The sequence below is a fragment of the Natator depressus genome, chromosome 4 (genome assembly GCF_965152275.1).
Source record: "Natator depressus isolate rNatDep1 chromosome 4, rNatDep2.hap1, whole genome shotgun sequence".
Lineage (NCBI taxonomy): Eukaryota > Metazoa > Chordata > Testudines > Cheloniidae > Natator > Natator depressus.
The window spans coordinates 127,522,566-127,542,322 of NC_134237.1; the positions used below are offsets into that span (position 1 = coordinate 127,522,566).

Consider the following 19,757-nt stretch of genomic DNA (forward strand, 5'->3'; position numbering starts at 1 on the left):
CCCCGCCAGGAGGGCAGGAAGAGCAGCTGCTGCTGCTTGGAGGAGCTGCAGCTCAGTTGGAGAGAGAGAATTGGCTCCCAAGAACCCGGCTCTGGTGGAGAGAAGTAGGTACTGGCTCTGCGCCACTCTGGGGGGATCCTGTCTCTCCCACCCCCACCCTCCCGCCGCCCTGCTATGCATGTCCCCAGCCCCTGCCTCATTCTGGGGACAGACCCCTCCTTCTGCCCCACAGTGCTTGCTCCCAGCCCCTGCCTCACTAAAGGGACTGAGCCCCTTCCCACTCCATGGGGGCCCACAAATATGTTTGGTGCCAAGCCCACAAAAGGTTAAAACAGACTTACAGGGTGTCACTCCATCCTCTGCCTACCAAGTCCCTACCTTTCTGTGTCTTGCTATTATTTGTACCACTGTGGTTCCTAGCATCCTTAGTCACAGACCAGGACCCCACCCCTAAGAGCTTACAATCGAAGTATGAGGCAAGGAACAACAGGGAGATATAGGCAGACCAACTGGAGAGCGCAAGGAAACAATGAGACAAGATTGGTCAGCAGGATAGGCTGCATCTGCTCCCAAAGCATCACTCTTAGCAGAGCCTACCAAGCCAAACCCAGCCTGAATGGTTTGGTCAGGTGAGGAAATGTGGAGAGAGATCCAAGCAGAAATTTCACTTGTGTCCAACTGGACACACTGATTTTGATTCCTGTCTGAATCCTGGAGGCCAAATCCCAAGGTCAGTGATTTATTTGTGAAAGTCCTGGGTGACGGGAAGCCACAAGAACGTTTCAAAGACTAGGGGAAATAGCGTAATGTAGTATATAAAATATGGCTGTGAATTGGTGAGTGTGTGCACCACTGCCCTTTAGAGCAGTGGTCTCCAACCTTCTTACGCCCAAGATCACTTTTTGAATTTAAGGGCAACCCAGCATCTACCCTGCCCCCTTCCCTGAGACCCTGCCCCTTCCCCAAAGCCCCACCCCGCTCACTCCACCCCCCACCCCCATCTCTCACTCTCCCCCACCCTCACTCACTTTCACTGGGCTGGGGCAGAGGGTTGGGGTTCTGGAGGGGGTGTGAGCTCTGGGCTGGGGCCGAGGGGTTTGCGGTGTGGGAGGAGGCTCTGGGCAGAGCCTGGGGCAGGGAGTTGGGGTGCAGGAGGGGGCTCTGGGCTGCGGCAGAGTGTTGGGGTGCAGGAGGGGATTCGGGGTGCTGGCTCTGAGAGGGGGCTCAGGGCTGGGGGTTGGGGTGCGGCCTCCTGCCAGGCGGCACTTACCTCGGGCGGCTCCCGGGCGGTGGTGCAGCAAGGCTAAGGCAGGCTCCCTGCCTGCCTTGGCCCTATGCTGCTCCCGGAAGGGGCCAACGCACCCCTGCGGTCCCTGGGTGGGCGGGCGGGCAGGCAGGGGGCATGTGGCTCTGCGCACTGCCCCTCTCTGCAGGGGCTGTGCTTGCAGGCAGGACAGTGTGCGGAGACCCCTGCCCCCTGGGGCTGTGGGGGTGCGGGGCCAGAGCAGGCAGGGAACTTGCCTTAGCGGCAGCAGGCAGCCCCGCTGCACCACTGGAGATTGCGATCTACTGGGAGTCTCGAGGATTGACCAGTCGATCGCAATCGACCGGTTGGTGACCACTGCTCTAGTGTATGGAATCAGAACTGCTCACTTGTGTGTCCTAGATTCTACACTGGATAGAGCAATAGGAGATTCCCTTTTAGCTCAAGTGGTAGGGGCCTGTGATTTTTGGAGCAGGCAGATCAGAGTTATTATTATTTATTATTTGTATCGTGCTAGCACCCAGAAGCCCTCATCCTGGACCAGAACCCCATTGTGCTAGGCACTGTACAAACATAGACCGTCCCTGCCCCAAGGGACTTACAGTCTCCATCCCTGCTGTCTCTGTGAAGGTCTGAATGGCTGTGGCATGCAGCATGGTGAGGATCATTGGCAGCTAAAGGTCCGTCTACAATACACAGTGGAGGAGAATGCAAAACAAAGAATTAGTCAGCCTCCTTCCCCTCTCAGACCATTTCCTCACTCGTCCCTAGAAGGAGTTGAGCCCTCAGAGGTGCACATGGCTGAGTGTGCTTTGCATTGCATCATGCTGTACTGACCGCACACAGTGTTTCAGCTGGCAGGCGAGGGCCACCAAGGAAAGGAGACAGAAGGAGTTTCTGAAGGCGCTCTGGGAAGGGGTTATGCTCTGTGTACTGCATCACCCAGAGGGATAGTATGGGGAGAGTCCCTTTTCTCCCTTCCCCACTGAAGTTGGAAACACCTCTGCTGTGACTCTCAGGTCTTGGCTTGCCCCATGCACTGCCCACCTGCCATTTGCTGCCCCGGGTGTTTGAATTCAGCACGTAAACATGCTGGGCCTTACAGAGTGTCTCGGGTAACGTAGTGCAGTAGTATAACCCACTAATTCAAGGAGGATATGAGTTGTTACAGCCCCCAGCTTGGGAGCTGGGCTCTAGCTCAAACTGTATCAGCTCGTGCTTGTAGCTGTGGAGGCCCCCGGTGTGTTGGCTAAGAGGGTGGCTGTCACAGAAGCACACTGTATTCGAACACTGGGCAGCTGAGTCCAGCCTGACCCCAACTGAATCCCTGTCCTCACTTTTCTCCAGCAGTCGGGCCTCCTGCGATGGAACTGTGGCTTGAAGTTCTGTTGGGCCCTGGACTCTGCGTGTGATCTGCCGTTGCTTGGAAGGGTTTTGGGGGCCTTTGAGGCCTAGGGCCTCTTGGGAGATGGACCTGTAGTACCATCTGACCCTGACCGTATACCACTCTGTGTTTGTTTTGTATTGTGTCACACTATTGTACCCATACATGCTCTTTGGGGCAAGGAACTGTTATTTGTCCAACCCCAAACACCTACTGAACAGTGCTGTGTATGCTTCCAGCCCTGTATAAATAACACAGCAGAGGAGTGGAAAATCCATTCATTGCTTGGGAAGCTACTGAATATTTGGAGCTGGGGGGACAGACAGCTTCGAGCGGTGAGGGGATCTGGGAATAGCTTTGGCCTTTCATTTGCCCACTCCAAATAAATTGGGGAATCTGCTGGTAGCCCTAAGGAAGGTATGTCTAAAAGCCGTTCCTTCCAACAGCAAAGTTGACAACTCTCGCCATCCAGAAAATAACAAACATCTCTACAATGAAGGAAGTTAATCTCCCCTTAAAATATGAAGTTAAAAGGCAGGTTGGCTTTCGCTAGGACATGGAATTGCCACCTGCTTTCCCTGGGTTTAATCTTTGTCTCACTGTAGAGTTTCTTCACTTATCAGGCTAGCTATTAATAGCCTCTGTATAAAAATAAACCTTTGTGATACATGAGACTGAAAGGTATTGTTAGCTAGTGGCAAACATAGCTCCAGGGGTTAGCAATCACTCAGACGGCGCTGGCATTGGAGTGTGTGTTGCCAACCACCAGTGTGGGTGTTCAGCCTGCAGGACAAGCAGAGGAAGGGTGGAGACTGCATTGCCACTTTTAAACTAACTTGTTAACAGTCGCACTCTGCACATCGTCCACCCACGGGGCCTGAGGAGCTTAGGGTGTATTATCCTTCGATGGCTCCACTCCACAGGGGGATCCCCCTTCATGAGGGGTCCACTAGGCAGCCACTAGCTGTGGGAGTTCTGTCAGGCCTTCCATGCTGCCAGGGGTGGTGCTGGAGTCCCAGAGGATACACATAGAGTGGAGAGTGGGTGTGGTGAATAAGAAGGTGCCATTTCTCAGCTTAATGACTCTGTAGAGGAAGGATTGACTAATGGTTAGAGTGAGGGCTGGAGACCCAGGTTCAATTCCCTGCTCTGCCCTGGACATTCTCTGTGATTTTGGACAAGTCACTTAGTCTGTTTCAGTTCCCCATCTGTAAAATGGGGGTAGTAGCACCCACTCCCTACCCTTGGAGGATGTATACATTAAACAGTGTGAGGTGCTCAGATACCCAGGTGATGAGAGCCAGGTGAGCACAGTAACTATAGTCACAAGTTGATACATTTCATACCATATTTTAAAAATGAAAAAATTACTGAACTCCCTGGTTTAAAAGTTTCGTGCTTTACACAACTAGAGAGGGGACACGAATAACAGAAAAGTGTCATCACTGTTCTGGTTTAAGACTTTGCATTGTTTTCCTTCGGTGCTTTGAAGGCCGTGTTCAGTTATATTGGTAGCTACCTGCAAAGGGAGCCAGGAGCCATTGAATGAACTAATTCCAGATGAGAATCCTCAAGGCCAAATCCTACCCCTGCTTTGCCCTAGTGCAGTGTGATGCCTCCATTCGGTCCCTGCCGCCTTGCTGGGCCTGGGTTTGATTGTCTGTGGATTGCGCTAGCACACTGGAGTTTCCTAACATGCTTCTGTATTGGCCAGGCTGGCAGCCCGCATCATGTGGAGGATAGAGAGAGAGGGAGGTGGCCTTACGGAGGGCTGCTTGGTCTCCATCGACGACTTGCAGAACCACGTGGAGAACTTTGGAGAAGAGGAGAAGAAAGAGCTGAGGGCCGACGTGGAGAGTTTCCTCAACTTCTGGCCCCCACAGAGTCAGCAGTTTGGCATGCAGTACATCTCTCATATATTCGGAGTGGTATGTCAGCCTCCCGGGAGAACAAAGCGAGAGCTATTTATAATGCTCAAGGACAAGGGCTATGCTGAGTTCACAAAGAAGGTTGAAAATGAGCCTTCTGCCATTGACTCCTGCAGCCAATTAGTTCATTTTATCATCCATTTATCATTGTGCTATGTGGTGTTCTGGTCAATGCATATGCTATTGCATATATAATCAGTGTATGCTAAATAGATTTAAATTGTAGGATTATAGAAGTATAAGGCTGACAAGTATTTAGGAGTGATGAGTGTGTATTAGATACATAAGTAAAGCATGGCTGGAATGCAAGTCCTACAGGTTGAGGCCTGTAAGATTTTTGTTTAGCCAAACTAGGCCATAGACTTAAGAACACTTGACATGAGTGGATGACCTTGGAATAACCCTATGTCAGTAAGGTCACAAGATTACTGAAAAAGATGTGCCAATAGTTAACATTATGGAAACTTAGATGGCAATAAACTGCAAGTTGTCCAAGATCATGAGACACCTGATTGTAACATCATGGAATGTCCTGTCCTGACCGCAGGGTCCATGTTATGTGTAGCTGCTATGAGAATAAGAGGAACTAAGAAACAACCTATGTAAAACGGGCCACCCCAGTATTCACAGGGTGTGGATGTATAGATAAGGAAAAGAGAGTTGAAACCCTCATGCATATGCATAAGCTGTTAGGTGTGGTCAGAACACCATTTCCCAGTAAAGTAGTTTGCTCTTTTCACCAGAGGCTCTCCAGACCCTTTACAAACAGTGAGGAGCTTCCCCCAATACCAGAATTCCTATGTGACATGGAGCAAGTCATTTAGTCTCTCTTTGCCTCAGTTCCTCATTTGTAAATGGGGAATGAGGCGCAGAGAGTCCAAGTGACTTGCCCAGTGGTAAACTGTGCTCTGCTTGGTGTAGCAGAGAGGCAGGCCTCAGCATAGGCGCTGACACTGTGGGTGCTCCGGGGCTGGATCACCCAAGGAAAAAAAACAGTGGGTGCTCAGCACCCACCGGTGGCCCTGTCGATCAGCTCCTCCCCCTCCCTCCCAGCACCTCCCACCTGCCGCGGATCAGCTGTTCAGCAGTGGGCAGGAGGCACTGGGAGGGAGGGGGCAGAGCAAGGGAGGGGCGCACTCCAAGGAGGAGGCAGAAGGAGGTGGGGTGGTGGCAGAGTGGGGGTGGGAAGAGGCAGGGTGGGCTGGGGACCTATCAGGGGCGGGAAGAGGCGGGGTGGCGGTGGGGTAGGGACAGGAAGAGGTGGGGTGGGGTGGGGCCTTGGGGGAAGGGTTGGAGTGGGGGCAGGACCTGGGGCAGAGCAGAGGTCGAGCAGACCCGTGGAAATGAGAAAGTCGGTGCCTGTGGGCCTCAGTGAACCAGTTATGGCTCTGATTCTCTGCCTGGCCCTGGTACTGGTGAGAGTTGACATGAGGATGCTGTAACATACACCAGTGGGCAACAGTCCCAAAGAACCATCGCCAACTGAGGCTAGATGCATAGAGTGTGCTCCAGTGATTCCTTCTCCCTGCACCAGGGGCTGATGGGAGGGTTGCATAGGAATTGGCTATGCTGACTCTCAGTTTGCTGGGGGAATCCCCAGCTAGGGGGATGCAGCCAGTCTCTGCTCCGTCTGTGCTGCTCCAGCAGAGGGAACGTGTCCAATGGGTCAGTGGCAGAGCCAGGAATTACAGAGTCCAGACTCGCTCACCTCTGCTAAATGCTAGACTATGCTCTGCTAGTCCTTGGCTGGAGGATAGGGTCAGGGAGGCCAGGAAAGGAAATAAAACAGATTGTAGTTGAGTGAATTATTTCCTAGTGAACAGTTCATTTGACAGATTTCCGCTCCTTTTCTGTCTCTGAATTGTCTGAGAACACCTTATGTTTTTTTTGGTTTCAGAGTAGCAGCCGTGTTAGTCTGTATTCACAAAAAGAAAAGGGGGACTTGTGGCACCTTAGAGACTAACAAATTTATTTGAGCATAAGTTTTCTTGAGCTACAGCTCACTTCATCGGATGCATTCAGTGAAAAATACAGTGGGGAGATTTATATACACAGAGAACATGAAACAATGGGTGTTATCATACACACTGTAAGGAGAGTGATCACTTAAGATAAGCTAATACCAGCGAGAGAGCGGGGAGGTGAGGGGACACATGGGGAAGAAAACCTTTTGTAGTGATAATCAAGGTGGGCCGTTTCCAGCAGTTGACAAGAACGTCTGTGTTTTTTTGTTACTGAAATTAGTCCCTGAATAATGACTGCAAATAGTTCTCAGTTTGTTGGTCATTTGGGAGTTGCCAGGATGCGATAGGCGAAAGCCATTACAAATGGTGTTATTTTTATTTGGATGCATAGGTCACGTGACAATGTTGTGTTCTCAGATTGGGTGAGGGTGGCCTGTAGAATTAGGTTGACACAGATACTCTCACAAATTTGGAATTTGCTTCCTGTGACTATTCTGCACAAATTGCTTAAAAGTCCCTTTCCCCATGAGACTCGTTTGCTGGAATATTTGCAAAAAGTGAACACAAAAGGGGCTTGAACACGCTCAAAGCAACAACATTTAAAAATGGGAATAAATATTAGCAGTGTTTTGCAATATTTGCTCTGCTCTGCTCATTAGATCATGCAGTCTATCTGCTAGAGTTCTGCATTGTGAACTTTCTCTTGCTTTTTCCAGGCTAAAGGATGCTGTTTCTAGCACTCCGTGTGTGTATCTCTCCCTTGTTCCCAAAATTTGAAGACCACGCCCCTATGCCTAGAGCACAGAAAATACACATTTTATGAAGAATCCGTGGAAAATATTCTAAAATCTAGGGTGCTATTTGGGCCTCAGTGAAGTCAATGGCAAAACACCCGTTGAATTCAATAAGGCCAAGATTTCACCATTATTTTCCTCCACTGACACTTTTTTTGCCTATGTTTTGCGGCCTAGATAAACTGCAATGGCTTCACCCTGAGTGACCAAAGGGGACTGCAGGCTGTTGGCGTGGGCGTCTTCCCCAATCTCTGCCTGGTGAACCATGACTGCTGGCCTAACTGCACTGTCATATTCAACAACGGCAAGTGAGTACATTTCCATTCTAAGGGACAGGGGGGAGACGTCGGCCCCAATGCTTGACTCATTTCCCAGAGTTGGTTCCAAGCCTCGCATTGTGCACCTCGGGAAAATCCCTTGGTTTCCTCTTTTTCTGGCTTGTTTGTGGAAAACAAAATATTAGACGCAGGAAAGCCAGACCCCTTAGTGGCGAGCTGCTGCTTTTTCTGTCTTTTGTTGTTGTTGTTCTTATTGTTTTTTGGTGCACAAAACAAATACGCAAAAGACACCTAGAAGGCTTGGTCCAAACCCATTGAAGCCAGTGTTTCAATTGATTTTAGTGGGCTTTGGATCAGGCCCATAACACTCAAATGGAGTAAAATAGTAACAAGACATATGGGTTACACTTTATATTAAGGTTCCACTTAGAAATAATTTACAGTTAATGGATGATTATGGTAAAGCAATTGTTATAAGAGTCCAGGTCAATAGGTTGCTTAGAACTGTGGCTTGTAACCACTTATAATACCTTGATGAGTTTATAACCATCTATAACACAACATACTCATGTGGCTGGCATGCTTATAATATCTAGTAATCATTTATTAACCCTTAATAAACCATTTATAAATGGAACCTTAATATAAATTGTGACTGACGTATGTGAGCTGAGACCCCCATGCAAATATGGTGCTGAGCACCCACAATTCCTCCTGAGGTTACTTAAAGATAACAGCTGAGGCTGAAAGGGATTGTGCAAGTTAGAGTGGAAAACACAGCACCAGCAGACCAGTTGGACAGGGCTGGTAGGTTGCCAGCTGCCAGAACATTTGTCTAGCCAAGTCAAAGGGGGGGGTGTGTGTGTGTGTTCAGCACCTCTTGGGATCATGCCCGCAGATTTTAACATACAAGGAAGGCCAGATCCTCAGCTGGTGTGAATGGGCATTGCTCCACTGACTTATACTGACTTATGCTAAATTACACTAGCTGGGGATCTGGCACACAGTGTATAAATCTGAGCAAAAACTGCTGTCACTTTAATTAAAATAAGAAAACCTCAGAACATCTGTATTGTTCGTAGGGTTTGTCACAACTTGTTCTCACAAAAACTAAATGTTGGGCCTAAATCAACCCAACAGTGTCCTCTTAATTATCTTCCTCGTGCACCGAAACAAGGAGCTTTAGGGGTGCCAGGAATCGGATTGAAACCCTCGCAGCATCTACCGACCATTCAAGCTTCTACGCCCACCAGTGGGGAATAAGAAAAGAGCAGGAAACTGCTTTGTAACTGTTAGATTTGGAGAGATAGGGCCTGATCCAAAGACTCTCATGTCAATGGGAGTCTTTTAATTGATTTCAGTGGGCTTTGGATCAGACATATGTCATGGCGATGGGACCTTATAAGAACCTAGATAGATAGCGAAGTAGTGAGGTCAACAACTCTCACATCTGATCTTGGCTCTTTGGCAGCTATGTAGGGGAGTTATTGATAGTTTTGTTTGTTTGGCAGTATGTTTATTTTAAGTGTATGCCCTTAGACACATTCTGTTACTGAATTTAAACCATTTGGTTATTTTTTTAAAAAGGCATTTCAGTTCACTTTCAATAGGCACTGCACACCAGGCCTGGGTTACTTGCAGTGCTATCTGTCATGTCAAGTGTTTGCCTTCAAAAGATGGAGACCATTTTGAGCTGCATTCTCATCTCAGATGTGTGGCAAACACTGGCTTATTTCTTTAGGACTCCACTACTGTGCATATACCCCACATACTCCCCCGTGAATGAGGGTACATGCATTGTTTCTTTAATCTGTGGCAGGAAGAGGGCTGGGGATGTTCTGAGGCAGACACTCTCCAGGGAAACAAAGAAAGAGTAGATTTCAGGACAACACTGTTTCCCTGCTCCTAATAAATGTCCTTGTTCAAGAAAGTGACTCCTTCTGTGATTATATGCCATTGCCACATGACACGGCTGTAGAGACCTGGGCTGCACGCTGCAGATCTACCTAGGGCCTGGGCTGCAGGAACTTTTCCTCTCTGCCCCCAGGATGGCAGTGGAGGTTCTCTACGCTTGCTACTCCAGCCAGAGCAGTAGGACCAGCTTCCATACAGCCCTCTCCATTCGGAGGGATGGCCCAAGAATCCATGGGACAACTGATCCCCTCACCCTGATCCAAAATGCTGACTGTGCAGCCATGGGCAAGGACTCCTTCTGGAGCTGGCCTCTGCAACGCACAGGGGAAGTGCACTTGCCCCATGGGCTCACCAGAGCCTGCCCCTCTGTACTGTGGCATAAGTGAGGTTCTGCCGCAGACAAGGTCTCCTGGGCTCCCATACTCCGGGCTGTGCTGAGGAAGGAGTTGCTCCAAAATGTGCGAGCACACTGGCAATCCGTTACATAGACACACACATCAACGCCCACCACATGTCTGAGCTTAGAATCTGCTCCTTTGCTTTGAACATTGCTGTTTCTCATGTGTCCTGAGGCCTATTACTATTTTAGTTCTAAATTTCCAGGGCCCTGTGTGGAGTGAGTTGGAGGTCTCAGTTCAATGCTTAGGAAACCAGTGTTCATATGGCAAACCAAGGGACACTACAGCTGGCAGCTTCAGCTGAGTTTCAGAATTAACTTCCCTGGAAAATGTGGAGGGTTTTTCTCCATGAAAAGCCATACATTTAAGATGGTTTAAATCATGACTTTCCAGATGATATATTATCTGGTTAGTTACTGCTCTCCCAAATCCCTTCTCAAAGAAAATGTCCCAGACACTGGTATTCTCCAGATCTCTATGCACAGTTTCCCCCCGCAATGAATTTACCAAGACTTGCAAAGTGGGTAAACACGTGAACAAATATCATGTTCAGGACATCTGCTGACCACTTGCGGGAGTCAGGAAGGACACTCTCCACCCCTCTTGCAATTGGCCAGGTGCTTTATGGCAGTTTCTTGTCTTCCTCTGAAACCCGAAATAGGTAATGGGGCCTGCTCCCATAAAAGTCAATGGGTATTTTGCCATTATTTTTAATGAGGCCGATCAGATATGATCATTTCTATGTTTCTAATGACTGGGGCTGATTTTCCTTTCACGCTGGTTTTAAGCCAGTGCATATCTATTGGTGTCAATGGAGTGATTCATGATTTATGGAAAAAAAAATCCGATCCATTCTTTTCATAATGTTGCGAAACATGAGTCTCTCTCATCCCCAGTGACTAAGGTTATCCATATATGCCCAGTTCCTTGCAGATAACACCTGTCGGTGGCTAAACTAACTGCAAACAGAGCTGATTTCCCCTTGACACTCACATGCACTCTTGTGCAGAATGCTCCTTAAGTCACAGTGCCAGGACAGCTGCCAGCTGAAATTGCCCCGGGCCTAGGGTGACCAGATGAAATGGACAAAATATCGAGACACATGGGGGGAGCAAAAAAAAAAAAAAAAAAAGTGGCCGGAGCCTCCAAAGCCGCAATATTGGGACAAATGGCATCCCGACCTTGCATCAGTCGGGACGCGAGACAAAGAACTAAAAATCGGGACAGTCCTGACGTCCGGTCAACCTACCCGGGCCACCTATGGCAGATTTGGTTACAGCTGCTGTATAGTGACAGCAGAGAGCTACATCGCTTCAGACTCCACCCTGCAACTGGATACGCATCTGTCTCTGGGGCCTCTGTATGTCCCCCGGACCGTGAGCAATGAATGTGCCATATACTGTATGTGCTGATTCCATTTTGCTTGTGTCGTACGTGTACCTGTGTAAACTGCAGATGTTTGTTTTGTCTTTCAGTCATGAGGCTGTAAGATCAATGTTCCACACACAGATGAGGTGGGTTGGTGTTGTAAGCATAATCCTTCCCCTTTGACTTTCCCCTCTGACCCTGTGTAAACTAAAAGCCACAAGTGACAATGATGAGGCTTGAAGTTGCCTCGGTTTGTGAATAGTTTCACTCTCCCCACTGTCGGAATGTAAATGTTTTTTCACCCCCCATGTGTAAAGCCCCACTAAACCCGAAGCCTCCCTTTGTAACCTCTGCATTTTGTAGTAGATTAAAATAAAAGCTGACATTATTCAGTATGCTCAGACCTGCCACTTGTTAATGCCCTCTCTGTCTCCTCATTCCTTCCTTCCCCTGCCCTCCTTCTGTATTTGCCTTCTGCACTCTTCACTCCTGTTCTCTCAACTACAGCAAGGGCATGAAAGTCCAACAAGGCCTCGCTAACCTTGCCCAGCCCCAAATAATTGCAATAAAACCTGGTTTATTATGAGATGAGAAGTGATTGCATTACTGACAAACTAAATACTCTGTGTTTCTTTGTAACAAAGAGTTCCCTCTGGATGCACTGATTACAGTGGCAACACACTGAGATTTAGATGTCATCCATTTTTACCTTTACAGTTGTTCTTGTTATGCCTTTTTATGATGCCACTGTTAGCTGTTCAAAATATTTTTCTGTGTGGTGTTTTAAAAGGATTTTTAAAGGTGCATTTTGTTTTTTAAATTCTCTGGTTACCTCATTGCACTTGATATATTGCAATCTGTTTAGTTTAAAGGGACACTGTTGTCTTAACCAGGGCTTTGGAGCTGTGCTCCGGCTCCGCTCCAGCTCCAGGCAAAAACCTGCAGCTCCACTGCTCTGGAGCTGCTCCGTGGGCTCTGCTCCAAAGCCCTGGTCTTAACATATAGGATCCAGAATCTCAACATATGTAAACCAGCATAGCTCCATTGGCTTCAATAGGATCTGCATGCAAAACAAGCAGGCGATGCATTGTCATAAATTAGAACAGAAATATTTTAAAATGATTTTCACCATTAATGTTGTTTGTTTCCTCAATGTATTTCCATGAAAATAGACTAGTGAGTTTCATGTTTGTTTACAGACATTATATCTGGTCAACTTCACTTTCTGGCTGTTTTGTGTCAGCACACTGGGGCAATGCTCCAGGTATAAACACTGCAAGTTCATTGGAATTTTGGCGGAAGAAGGGAAGGTCATGGGAGCAGTTTTGTTGATCTTAAAGTCTTGTAAAAACCTTGTTTTGAGCCCTTATCAAGCAGACAGTGTCCCTGTAACTGTATAGTTCCAAACAATTCCTTGTATTTCTTTTTTCCCCCAAAATGTTGCCAGTTCCTTCTATGGTACGGCTGGCTGGTTAAAAATATCTAAACCTCTACTGTGCTTGGGCTGCCAAAGCACCATCAGAGTTCAAAAGCTTGATTTTGTTTCTCTAAGTTTATGAAAGGCCCTAGATAAGGCCCCACTAAGTCTGAAAAGGGATGTGCATATATGTAAACCTTCACCATGGATACTGTACCTCATGCATTTTTCTCCTTAGACTCACAGCTGGTTGCATCTTACTCTATGTATATGTAGTACTTTCTCATGACATAACTAATAGCTGTCCTTTTTGACGGCATGTTCAGTGGTGAGTCTAGTCTGAAAGAGCCTGCTGATATAATCTAATGCCAACAGGTGGTCAGGGCCAGCCTCACAGGATGAGTAACTTAGGTAGCAGCCCTAGAATTTTATGGCTGAGAGATTCAAGATGGCAACCCCTGCATAGTTATGGTCAAACATAGTTATCCTCTGCAAATTTTCATCCTCTTGGAAAAATGCAGTAATGAAAATCACTGAAGTAGATTTGCTCCATCCCTTGAAAATTCTCCAGGTATGCTTTTGGCTGTATTTGCCTTAGGTGCCACTGTTTAAATGAAAGTGAGGAGTTCTCATATGACCTACCCTGTTCTACTGAAGTCAGTGGGAATTTTGCTATTGACTTCAATAGGAGCAGGCTCAAATCTTTACTAAAAGAGGATAACTGTTTGAATTGTTTCAGTTCCCACGGCCCCACCTTCCTCCCGCTCAGGTTTGGTGTGCTGCTCCATTTAGCTCTGCCGTTTACAAACTAATTTAATTACGGCTGCTCTCAAGGCAGTGAACACTCCCGATAGTGCTTTATCCTGCTCTGACAGCTGGGGGTTCTCTGGACATGATTTGCTGAAGAATAGACTTCATTCGCTACAGATCCCCAGGCCTCGTAGAGAGGTACGCAGCCCTTGATGGGTCATGCAACTAACCAGCTGAGTCAGAGCAGGATTGGGAGCATGGCGGATAGATTAAAACAGGGTAAAATGTACTGTAGATCCGGTCACTGGACTAGCTCCATCTTGCTGATATGTAAGCATGCTTAGCTATGCACAAATACATTTTGCCTGCTAACTGGGGCTCTGTTCCCAAAAATGTAGTGATCTAGTGTTAAGGATGGCCAGAGTTGCTAATAGGTGAATGGGGAGAAGGGTCAAAAAGGGTAGAATAAAGGAGATATATATATAAACAACCTAGTACTTTTAACCATCTCCAAGGGCCTTATTTACAGTCACTTGGTGGAGCTTTCCCCACCTTAGGGTATGTCTACACTACGGAATAAGGTCGAATTTATAGTAGTCGGTTTTTTAGAAATCGGTTTTATATATTCGAGTGTGTGTGTCCCCACAGAAGTGCATTAAGTGCATTAACTCGGCGGAGTGCTTCCACAGTACCGAGGCTAGAGTCGACTTCCGGAGCGTTGCACTGTGGGTAGCTATCCCACAGTTCCCGCAGTCTCCGCTGCCCATTGGAATTCTGGGTTGAGATCCCAATGCCTGATGGGGCTGAAACATTGTCGCGGGTGGTTCTGGGTACATATCGTCAGTCCCCCCTTCCCTCCTTCCCTCCCTCCGTGAAAGCAAGGGCAGACAATCGTTTCGCGCCTTTTTTCCTGAGTTACCTGTGCGGACGCCATACCACGGCAAGCATGGAGCCCGCTCAGGTAACCGTCACCGTATGTCTCCTGGGTGCTGGCAGACGCGGTACGGCATTGCTACACAGTAGCAGCAACCCATTGCCTTCTGGCAGCAGACGGTACAGTACGACTGGTAGCCGTCCTCGTCATGTCCGAGGTGCTCCTGGTCGCCTGTGTGAGGTCGATCAGGAGCGCCTGGGCAGACATGGGCGCAGGGACTAAATTTTTAGTGACCTGACCAGGTCATTCTCTTAAGTCCGGCAGTCAGTCCTATTGAACCGTCTTATGGTGAGCAGGCAGGCAATATGGATTGCTAGCAGTCCTATTGTACCGTCTTCTGCCGAGCAGCCATGAGATGTGGATGGCATGCAGTCCTTCTGCACCGTCTGCTGCCAGCCAAAGATGTAAAAGATAGATGGAGTGGATCAAAACAAGAAATAGACCAGATTTGTTTTGTACTCATTTGCCTTCTCCCCTGTCTAGGGGACTCATTCCTCTAGGTCACACTGCAGTCACGCACAGAGAAGGTGCAGCAAGGTAAATCTAGCCATGTATCAATCAGAGGCCAGGCTAACCTCCTTGTTCCAATAAGAACAATAACTTAGGTGCACCATTTCTTTATTGGAACCCTCCGTGAAGTCCTGCCTGAACTACTCCTTGATGTAAAGCCACCCCCTTTCTTGATTTTAGCTCCCTGAAGCCAACCCTGTAAGCCGTGTTGTCAGTCGCCCCTCCCTGCGTCAGAGCAACGGCAAACAATCGTGCATCTGAGTTGAGAGTGCTGTCCAGAGCAGTCACAATGGAGCACTCTGATTGGGCTAAAACATTGTCGTGGGTGGTTCTGGGTACATATTGTCAGGCCCCCGTTCCCTCCCTCCCTCCGTGAAGGCAAGGGCAGACAATCGTTTCGTGCCTTTTTTCCTGAGTTACCTGTGCGGACGCCATACCACCGCAAGCATGGAGCCCACTCAGGTAACCGTCACCGTATGTCTCCTGGGTGCTGGCAGACGTGGTACAGCATTGCTACACAGTAGCAGCAACCCATTGTCTTCTGGCAGCAGACGGTGCAGTATGACTGATAGCCGTCCTCGTCATGTCCGAGGTGCTCCTGGCCACGTCGGCTGGGAGCGCCTGGGCAGACATGGGCGCAGGGACTAAATTTTTGGTGACTTGACCAGGTCATTCTCTTTAGTCCTGCAGTCAGTCCTATTGAACCGTCTAATGGTGAGCAGGCAGGCAATACGGATTGCTAGCAGTCGTACTGTACCATCTTCTGCCGGGCAGGCAAGAGATGACGATGGCTAGCAATCGTATTGTACCATCTTCTGCCAGGCAGGCAAGAGATGAGGATGGCTAGCAGTCATACTGTACCATCTTCTGCCGAGCAGCCATGAGATGTGGATGGCATGCAGTCCTTCTGCACTGTCTGCTGCCAGCCAAAGATGTAAAAGATAGATAGTGACCCCACAGCTGGGCTAAATTCTCCTCTCACTCACACCAATGCAGCCTGTTAACTTCAGTGGGGTTTGTACCAGTGTAAAGCAGAGGAGAATTTGGCCTGCTCCAGTGAAACAAACTATGGTGGACTTTTGAGTATCCCGGGTCTTTTAAACACATGGTAGGGGATGAAATGATGATGCAAAGTACTGGCTCTTTAAGGGGGTGGTCTGGCATCGTCCCGCAGCTTTCACCACAGTACTGTAGTAGCAATTGGTATTTTCTGAATAGTCAGTGAAGACAATAGTAACACGCTGGCAGTTTTGGAGCAGTTTTGTTAGGAAACCTGAAGCCTATGTGGGATTGGCCTCACTGTACATTTGAAGCATGGCCATCTTCACTGAAGGGTTTGCCAAATCTTTGAGTAGAGATGGGTGAAGCGACGTGGGGAAGTCACTTTCAGATTCCTGATCCAGGGCTTTGGAAAAAACAAAGAGTCTCCCACCTTTCAGGGATCCACCCCAAGTTTTACACTGAGTCCAGTTTGGCCAGGGTGGGGTGGGGTGGGGTGGGGCGGGGAGGCAGTTTAGTCAATGCTTTGTGAATATTCACATGGGGCAGACAGGATCAGAAAGGCTAGTTTCAGTGGTAGCCGTGTACTATCAAGTGTAAGTGCCTTCATTTGAGGAGATTCCCCAGTAAACTGGGACACATCAATGGCCCGGAACCAAAGACCCACATCCAGCTCCCCTTAAACATAATAAAAGTTTGTATCTTAGATTCAGCCCCTAACTATATAAGCAGATCCAGATCTGAATATCACAGTTCATTTACTACTTTCAAGTGAACTTCTGGTTGGGACAGAGAGAGGGGCAAGAGGCAGCGAAGGGTTTGGACGAGGCGTTTTGTAGTGGGCGTTAGAATAGCTGAAGTGCTGCACAGCTGTGTATTTTCTTCAGCATTCGAAGGGTTCAAGTGGTCCTTTAAGATAACGGTTTGCCTACCGGAGGCAGGATCTTTAGTGGAAATTGTCCCTTTCAGTTTTACAAACAGTGTCCTGGACTTGAGATGTCACTGTCTAACTCCACATCTCTTCTTGTCTGACACCAGAATCGAGCTGCGTGCGCTGGGCAAGATCTCACCGGGGGAAGAGCTGACTGTCTCCTATGTTGATTTCCTCAACGTCAGCGAAGAGCGGAGGCAGCAGCTCCAGAAGCAGTACTATTTTCGCTGCACGTGTGAGCACTGCCAGAAAGGGATCAAAGATGATCTGATGCTGGCTGTAAAAGAAAGTGAAAACAAGGTACATCACTGACTTTGTTAGCTGCTCTCAGTCATGGGGCGATGCTTCTTCTTTACTATTTGTATTGCAGCAGACAAGAGGGGCTACCGCCCAGGCAATAGGAGACAGGGTAGGCCAGAGCTAGCCCAAGCAGGTTAAAAGGAAGTTTCCCTGGTTACAAACATGGGGTCTAGGTCAGCGTTTCGGCTGCCAGGGACTTTTCTTGGGTAGTGATTGGGGGAAGGGGCAAAGCAGCAGTCCCCCCCTCTGGGGCTGCCAGGAGGAGATGGGCCCTGGCCTCCCCTGGAGCCACAAGCACTGGAGGAGCAGACAGCCAGTGTGAGTTCTCCACCTTCCCGGGGGAGGTGGGACTCACGCTTCTGGCTTCAGCGCTGGGGTGGCGGATGGCAGGGTCTGGCTCCGCGGCAGTGGGCTCCTGCCACTTGCTCTGACTGTGGGGCTTTGAGCTCCAGGCTTTGGCTGCACTGTGGTGGGCTCCATCCCGCGGCTGCAAGACTCTATCCCCAAGCTTATCACCCCCCTCATCGCCCCTGCTGCCTCCCTACTCACCTCCCCATCCAAGGCTTAATTTGTGCCCCAGCTTGCCGGGGCTGAGTAAGTCTGCTGTGAAAAGTGATATTTGAATATTTGTCAATATCACTTTCACTGCCTCCCTGCTAGCTAACAAGTCTGCTGCTGTGAAAAGTGATATTAACAAATGTACAAATATCACTTTTCACAGAAGCAGACTTACTAGCTAGTAAGTCTAAAAAAATGCAACCAAAATAAGCAAATGAAACAATAATTTAAAAAAAGGACAAGAACATGTAAAGCCTCTATATTTGTGTTTCTATTCTGTTTAGGTCAAGTAAAGAATAGAGACAACTTACATTATTTTTATTATTGAGTCTGCAAAAAACCCCTACATCGAATAATAGAATATTAGGGTTGGAAGAGACCTCAGGAGGTCATCTAGTCCAATCCCCTGCTCAAAGCAGGACCAACCCCAACTAAATCATCCCAGCCAGGGCTCTGTCAAACTGGGCTTTAAAAACCTCTAAGGATGGAGATTCCACCACCTCCCTAGGTAACCCATTCCAGTGCTTCACCACCCTCCTTGTGAAATAGTGTTTCCTAATATCCAACCTAGACCTCCCCCACTGCAACTTGAGACCATTGCTTCTTATTCTGAATGTAAATAAATAAGTTGCTATGATATGTATATGTGCATATGTATATGTGCATATTTATTTGTTTTTCATAAAGTTAATTAAGTATTTTAGGAAAAATTGTCTGAGTGATCACCAGCAAGAGTTGGTGGCCGCACTCTGAGGCCACCAAAAAAATTGTTGTGAGAACCTCTGGCTAGGTCTTTGTGGGTGACTGCATTGGGTCGATTCTCTGTGGGGAGTTCACACGACAGGCTATTTATCTTTTGCGCAGAAGCATAGTGACTTGTATTTGTTGATTATTCAGTTTCACATGAGTTCTTGGAAGAATGGATTATGATAGCATGGCAAGTTTGTGGGGTGTCTTGTAGGTATTAAGCTGTTTTCCTTGACAGGCTGTTTTACTTTGTGACGGTGCTGATAGCTCCTGATTACATGTAAGTGGGAATTTTTTCCCTTGATTGCTGTTCTCTTTCTGAGCTAGCTTTATTCACACAATGATCAGCTCCTCTCTAAATCAAATCACAGCTGAACTACGTTAAGGACCTAGTCCTGCAACTTTGCACTCATGCAAGTAGTATCCCTGGAATCAGTAAAAGCTTGATCCTGCAATGTGAGTCTTGCACTCGATTTTGTTAGGACTACTCCCACAAGTAAAGGTTTACAGGATCAGGCCCTAATTGAAGTCAAGGGGACTACTTGTACAAACAGGTACTACTCACATGAGTAAGGGCTGCATGCAGCCTGTAACTTCTGGGAGACCACTGCAAATTAAACTGTTGCTTAGTTTCTATTATTTGCTATAGTAATTCATCGTGTACTAGTAAATTACCTGTCTTTATTCTGTATCTGTGGCCACTTGTACCACACTTATCACCGTGGCGTCGGACCACTTCCAGCAATATCTTCAGAAATATAAGATCTTTCTACAGCACCTGCTGTTAAACCTTTAGGCTACATCGACACAAGGAGCGAGGGGATGCGATTCCCCTGCTCATGTACATATACTCTTGTTAGTTCCTATCCAGGTAGCATGTGTATAAATAGCACTGCAGTCATGGAAACACTGACACAGGAGTGGAGGCGCAGTTTAGCTGTACTGAATACCTACCCACTGGTTTTCAGGTGGGCTTATACTCAGCATGGCCTCTGCGACTGCTCATAGTGTAGACAGAGCCTTAGTGAGCAGCGAGGGCTTGTGTGTCTCTGTGTGTGTGTATGAGTGGGGATCTGCTGTACACACAGTCAGCGTGTGTCACTTTCAGGGTGAATATTTTCCATATCTTTTAGTGCCCTCATGGAAAAATCTCCCTGTACCTATGCAAGGCCTGGGATTTTACGGATTAAAAATACTCTCCATACATAGGTAATAAATCTTGGTATTGACCTTAACAGGAGACAGTGCCTGCTTGCTGCCCAGCTTGTCTACATTCTCCGAATTCAGGCTCAGTCCCCAGTTAGTAGCAGCCCTCACAG

General features: G+C 47.9%; 1 protein-coding gene across 2 annotated transcripts in view; it reads left to right on the plus strand.

Moving 5' to 3' along the window:
- Positions 1-19,757, plus strand: part of SMYD1 (SET and MYND domain containing 1) — a 58,107-nt gene that overhangs the window by 25,076 nt on the left and 13,274 nt on the right. Inside the window, exons 3-6 of one of the 2 annotated variants that reach the window (XM_074951893.1) lie at positions 4,363-4,576; positions 7,512-7,642; positions 11,400-11,438; positions 16,941-17,133. In XM_074951893.1, the coding sequence (XP_074807994.1) occupies positions 4,363-4,576; positions 7,512-7,642; positions 11,400-11,438; positions 16,941-17,133 (577 nt within the window). The remainder of the gene's footprint in view (positions 1-4,362; positions 4,577-7,511; positions 7,643-11,399; positions 11,439-16,940; positions 17,134-19,757) is intronic. The other variant, XM_074951894.1, reaches the window with a different exon arrangement.